This window comes from Peromyscus leucopus, chromosome 6 (assembly GCF_004664715.2).
Source record: "Peromyscus leucopus breed LL Stock chromosome 6, UCI_PerLeu_2.1, whole genome shotgun sequence".
Lineage (NCBI taxonomy): Eukaryota > Metazoa > Chordata > Mammalia > Rodentia > Cricetidae > Peromyscus > Peromyscus leucopus.
In genome coordinates this window covers 89,381,049-89,387,502 of record NC_051068.1, presented here as the reverse complement: position 1 = coordinate 89,387,502, position 6,454 = coordinate 89,381,049, and the positions used below count along the sequence as shown (strand labels likewise).

The following is a 6,454-nucleotide window of genomic DNA, read 5'->3' as shown; positions in this document are numbered from 1 at the left end:
TGCTGGCCTGGGGCCTCTCTCGCTGTCCCTTCCCAGGATCTCCTCCCTGCGGCGCAGCGGCGACTCTCTCGGCTGAGGCTGGAGTTTCCCCTGACTGCGTGGAAGTGGCCCTAGGGCACCGGGCCACTTGGATCCTCAGGGCTGTGGGATCCGGGACCAGGAAGGTCCTCCAGGAGACGCAGGCTGTCCTCTGCTCTCTAAGATTTTACCGAAGAAAAGTTTTTCAAGGGATCCCCCTCTCTAGTTTCTGAGTCCCCTCCAGCGCTGGGTCCTCGGATGGAAGGCGAGAGACGTGATTTGTGAATTAGAATTTAGGGGCTGCCAGGCTCCGCCCCCTTTCTTTCCCCTCTCTCTGCTGGTTGGGGCGGAGGGGCTGCTATTCATTTGGTTTGATTTTAGTCACTCTGCCCCAGATCTTTCTTAGAGGCTGCTTCTCAGCAGCAGCGTGGACCCGGAGGGGCCCCCTGCCGCTGGCAGAGGGCGGAGGAGTTAAAGGCGTTAACCCCTCCCCGTCCCTTCCTAGAAGAGCCACCCAGCCTCGGCGGGGCGCTCAGAGCCTTCGCTTTGCCGAGTGGCGCGGGCAGCCGCAGGCAGGGCTGGCCATTGGAGTGCACGGCCGCGGAGGGAGGGGACCCCAGCGCAGAGAACTTCGCGAGTGAGCTGGTCGCCGCCGTCATTCGAGGACAGCAGCAAGATGCGGACCGCGCGGTGTAGACCCAGAGCCCCGCGGACGCAGCTTCGTCCGGCTTGAGCGAGGTAGGGGGTTGCGAGCCTCTCAGGCTGCAGGAGCCGGCTGCGGGGCGCCCAGGTGCCCACGAACTAAGCTTTAAAATCGAACGAAACAAACACAAACTTTGTTTAAAAAAAAAAAAAGTGCATTACCAGATTACTCTGGAGCCCATCTTGATTGGCTTCTTCTTGGGGGCACGGAGTTAGTGAAGTTCAGAAAAGGATTAATGCCAAAATTGTAGAAACGGCTGCGGGTGGGGGTGGAGTGGGGGGACGCGGGGAAGCTGCTGTTCATTAGAACGGAGTAAGAGGGCGAAGCTTATTTTTGGAAATCCTATAGACAAAATTATCAGGCATCACGGCAGTGACTTCCACTACTTGAGAGTGGATTGTACGGTTAGGGTGGGGAAATGCGGGGTTTCGTGAACTTTTCTGTCATAGAAATGATTTCAACGGTTCTAGTTTTTTGTTTTGTTTTGTTTTGTTTTGTTTTTTTCATTATTATCACGTAGATCCATTACTAGGTAGTCTTTAAAGTACTTAATTAGTGCTGTGTGTCCTTCCTCTAGAGGTGACTAGTTAATGGGAGAGAAGGCAATGTTGGGGGTGTGGGGCAAGGCGGGGATTAATAACGGTAACTAAAACCTGAGAATTTAGCAGTGTGTGTTTCTGGAAAGTAATGTGCCTGAAGCTAAAAGAAAGTGGCATGCTCGGTTATCCCAAGCAGTGTGACTTCTCTGTGCATGCGTGTGTTGGCTAAAGTCAAAATAGGCAATCAGTTCATGTAGAAACTGCGATTTGCTGCAATCTCGCAGGAGGGGTTCTCGATGAATACCTTTTACCTTAATAAGTTTACTTGTGTGGGAGGATAGGGTGGGGCGGAGGAGTAAAGCAAAAAAAAAAATAGAAGAAGAAGAAAGAAGAAGAAGGAGAAGAAGGAGAAGAAGAAGAAGAAGAAGAAGAAGAAGAAGAAGAAGAAGAAGAAGAGAAAAAAGACGAGGCAGTTGCTTCACGGAGGCGCCAAGCTTTCCTGTTTACTTCAGGGTCTGGAGGTCCACACCTCGATGCGCCCTCTGACCCAACCCTTAGCACACCTGCTCCTAGAGAGTTATTAATAGGGCCCAGAAAACGACTTAGGTTGTCAAAAGATCCTCCTGAAAATCTACTTTCTTGCATAGTAATTAGGAGGTGGGCTGATCTCTATGAGCCGTGTGTGTGTGTGTGTGTGTGTGTGTGTGTGTGTGTGTGTGTGTGTGTTGGGGAGGGGGCAGGGGTGTGCATGTCTGCACGGCACTCAGAATGGGCAGTTGGGGCCTTCTGTGAGAAGAGGCCCTTGGGCTGGTGGTGAGCAAGCCGCTGAGCTGGTGACCACTTGAAGGAATCTCAGCGTTGGAAGCTGGAGGTGGCAATACCAGGGGAACTGGTGAGGGGTTGAAAGCTAGAAGAGGGAGCTGTTTCCCGTTCCCATTTTGGTGGACTTAGTGACCTGAGGGAAGGTTACCCTTCTGTCAGAGTGTTCATTCTGGATAATATTTCCCCCCTCTGTTCCTAAATTCATCTCTCTCTCGAGTTTGTTTATTTTTGTTTTGTTACTAGAAATGATCATTTGAGTTAAAAAAAAAAAAAAAAAAAAAAAAAAGTCCTGCCTGTGCTCTGGCCAAGTTTCTTTAAAACAAATCAACAAGAAACTGGAGCAGCGCCTTGGCCAGAATGAATTATGCTAGTGTGCTGGGCCTCTTCCCTGATTCTCTTTTCTTTGTAACTTGTTTAAGGCTGCTGTTTCTGAGGCCCTCTCCAGCCAAGGCAAAGCTACACAAAAAGCGTTGGATTGCTCACTGACCCGGCCCTGCTGCAACTGAAGGACCGCTCAACCTCGCCCTCTAGCGTTCGTCTGGAGAAGGACCACCCCAGGCTCCCGGCGACACATTGCGGCTATGGTGTCCACCAGCGTCCCGGTGGTTAAGGCCCTCCGCAGCTCGGTCTCCGACTATGGCAACTATGATATCATAGTCCGGCATTACAACTACACAGGCAAGTTGAACATCTCGGGGGAGAAGGACCATGGCATTAAGCTGACTTCAGTGGTCTTCATTCTCATCTGCTGCTTCATCATCCTAGAGAATATCTTTGTCTTGCTAACTATTTGGAAAACCAAGAAGTTCCATCGGCCCATGTACTATTTCATCGGCAACCTGGCCCTCTCGGACCTGTTAGCAGGAGTGGCATACACAGCTAACCTGTTGTTGTCTGGGGCCACCACCTACAAGCTCACCCCCGCCCAGTGGTTTCTGCGGGAAGGGAGCATGTTTGTGGCGCTGTCTGCCTCGGTGTTCAGCCTCCTTGCCATTGCCATCGAGCGCTACATCACCATGCTGAAGATGAAACTACACAACGGGAGCAACAGCTCGCGCTCTTTCCTGCTGATCAGCGCCTGCTGGGTCATCTCCCTTATCCTGGGGGGCCTGCCCATCATGGGCTGGAACTGCATCAGCTCGCTGTCCAGCTGCTCCACCGTGCTCCCGCTCTACCACAAGCACTATATTCTCTTCTGTACCACGGTCTTCACTCTGCTCCTGCTCTCCATCGTCATCCTCTACTGCAGGATCTACTCCTTGGTCAGGACTCGAAGCCGCCGCCTGACCTTCCGGAAGAACATTTCCAAGGCCAGCCGCAGTTCCGAGAAGTCGCTGGCCTTACTGAAGACCGTGATCATTGTCCTGAGTGTCTTCATTGCCTGCTGGGCCCCTCTCTTCATCCTCCTGTTGTTGGATGTGGGCTGCAAGGCGAAGACCTGCAACATCCTGTACAAAGCAGAGTACTTCCTGGTTCTGGCTGTGCTGAACTCAGGTACCAACCCCATCATTTACACTCTGACCAACAAGGAGATGCGCAGGGCCTTCATCCGGATCATATCCTGCTGCAAATGCCCCAACGGAGACTCCACTGGCAAATTCAAGCGGCCCATCATCCCAGGCATGGAATTTAGCCGCAGCAAATCAGACAACTCCTCCCACCCCCAGAAAGACGATGGGGACAACCCAGAGACCATTATGTCTTCTGGAAACGTCAACTCTTCCTCTTAAAACCGGAAGCTGTTGATACTGGGGAAGCATTTTGACTACCCCAGAATTTAAAAAATATCTCTTATTCTCCATTGCTGCCGGGAAGGAACTACTGGGAGCCGGAGAGAGGGAGGGAAGGGAGAATGTGCGGCCTGGTGATGCCATGATGTAGGTAGGTAGTTCTTGTGAACAATGCACTGGAAAGGGTGGAGATAAGGTCTGGCCTGCAGTGGGTTTCCTGCCCTCCCCCATACCCTGGAGCTTTGATTTTGCACTGAGCCAAAGGTCTAGCATTGTCAAGCTCCCGAAGGGCTCATCCGACCCCTTCTCAAAGACTAAGGTCCCATGAGAAAGTGTCCCTGGAGTTTTGAGATGTGATCTTTCACTGTAAAGGCCAAGTGAGTATGTGCCCTTTAGCTTGGTAGGGTGGTGTGCATGTCCCTCTCCGCCTCTCCCCCTCTCCCTCTCTCTCCCCTTCCTACCCCTTCTCCATAGTCTTTGACTTTATATCTTAACTGTCTGTTTGTTTGTCTGGCATTTGTTCATCAGAATGGAGTTGTGCAGGAGTCTGTTTCTTGATTGTCTGAAAATGGCAGGCTGTTGATAGGAAAGGCTATTTGCTGAGGCCAAAGTTGCCATGTAAGCTCGGTCAAGTTGTGGGGGATTTGGTAGGCCGTCTTCAAGATGAAAGTGTGTTCCTTAGTCCTCATGCATTCCTTATTCCCATTACAACCACGATGGACATGTGTTTGCAATGGGAATAACGAAGTCTACTTTATTTGATTTATAGCAACCAGAATCTTAGATGTGTCCTTGAGTCCGTGTGCATTCCTTATTCCCACTACAACCATGATGGACATGTGTTTGTGATGGGAATAACGAAGTTTACTTTATTTGAATTATATCAGTCATGATCTTAAATGTGTCCTTTAGTCTGTGTGCATTCCTTATTCCCATTACAACCACAATGGACATGTGTTTGTGATGAGAATAACGAAGTCTACTTCATTTGAATTATAGCAACCAGGATCTTAGATGAACCAGGGGAAAAACAGCAGAATGCAGTGATGAATGGTGTTAACTTTTGCAAACCAAGAGTCATTTATTGATTTCTTTCTCTAACAAATACAATGTTTCTGGCACTTTTATTGATTATTTCAGACTGTTTTGTGATCCATGTCAAACAACCGGGGGATGGTTATGGCTTGTTTAAAATACAGTTTATGATTTTTGAATGTATTTGTTCCTTTGAGGTCATCTTAATGAGTTTTTTCCTAACCTGTGTTAACATCATGGAATGTGTAGTTCTTAGGAAAGTGCTACCCTCTTGTACCCGAAAAAGCATTACTTTAACTGACAGGGAACATCAGGAATTCTTCATTTCAACTGTCATTAGCTAGGAATGGGGGTGTAAATGTTACAGAGAATAAAAATATATTACTGTTTCTTTAGTATGGTTTTTCAGTGCAATTAAACCAAGAAATGTCTTTTAAAAAATAGTATTTAATAGGTTCCTGACTTTTGTGGATCATTTTGCACATAGCTTTATCAACTTTTAAACATTAATAAACTGATTTTTTTAAAGATCCTTTTGTGAAGAGAACTTTTTAAAAATCATTCACTGAGGTATCTGTTGATTGTGTAGCTCTTTGGAATTAGAGTTAAGAGCAAATTTGTGGTACTCTTTAAAAGCTTTTACCTTGATAAGCTGGGGTATGGAAAAAATGTGGTTTGTTTAGAAACCACTCTAGCTTTTTCAGGAAGAGAAACTTCAATAAACTAGCATTAAAGACATGTAGAGAATAAGAGAAAAACCATCAACTTTCTAAAGACCACAGCAAATAAATGTAACTATTTGGATTTCAAAGTGCATTGGGGTGAAACAAAATTAAGTGTAATAATTCCACTTTAAAATACAACAATGAATTCTTAAATCTATTTTAAATTATGATTTTAGATAATCAATTCAAACACAACTACAAAAGCATACAACTTTCTGAGTCTTTTAGCAATCTGCTGGTGAAGAGAAAACCTGGTTAACAGGAGGTAATACTAAGTTACTCAGTGCCTTGTACTTTTTTGGTTTGTCTGTTTTTAAGTCAAGGTCTAGTGGATTCCAGGCTTGCCTCGTGCTCACTCTGAAGATGAATGTCAACTTTTTTTTTTTTTTTTTTTTTGGTTTTTCGAGACAGGGTTTCTCTTGTGTAGCTTTGCACCTTTCCTGGAACTCACTTGGTAGCCCAGGCTGGCCTCGAACTCACAGAGATCCGCCTGCCTCTGCCTCCCGAGTGCTGGGATTAAAGGCGTGCGCCACCACCGCCCAGCGAATGTCAACTTTTAAATCCTCTGCTTTTGCCTCTTCCTCAGTACTGGGCCCAGGTTCATGCTGGGTTGGGGATTGAACCCAGGTCCTTACACATGCTAGGCAAGCACTCTACCAGCTGAGCTACATGTCCAGCCTCCAAGTCATCCCGTTTTCTAGGACACCATCTTGGTTCTTATGAGAACAATATGGGACTATGCAGTATAAATTAAAACAAGTAGAATACAAAGTGGGTGATCACCCCCTCCCACCACACACACACACACACACACACACACACTTTTAAAATTTTCTCAGTATTCCTGGCCATGTAAATATTTCTACTAAAATGAAGGCAACT

At 47.2% G+C, this 6,454-nt stretch overlaps 1 protein-coding gene across 1 annotated transcript; it reads left to right on the top strand.

Annotated features, from left to right (window-relative positions):
* Positions 1-387: 387 nt before the first annotated feature.
* Positions 388-5,375, top strand: S1pr1 (sphingosine-1-phosphate receptor 1). The gene is made up of 2 exons (XM_028856303.2): positions 388-756; positions 2,502-5,375. Exon 2 carries the CDS (start codon positions 2,664-2,666, stop codon positions 3,810-3,812), a length of 1,149 nt encoding a protein of 382 aa, XP_028712136.1. The 5' UTR covers positions 388-756; positions 2,502-2,663; the 3' UTR covers positions 3,813-5,375.
* The last annotated feature ends 1,079 nt before the right edge of the window (positions 5,376-6,454 follow it).

Coding starts and splice junctions, on each gene's coding strand:
- S1pr1 (XM_028856303.2), top strand. CDS start 2,664: ATGGTGTCCACCAGCGTCCCGGTGGTTAAGGCCCTCCGCAGCTCGGTC.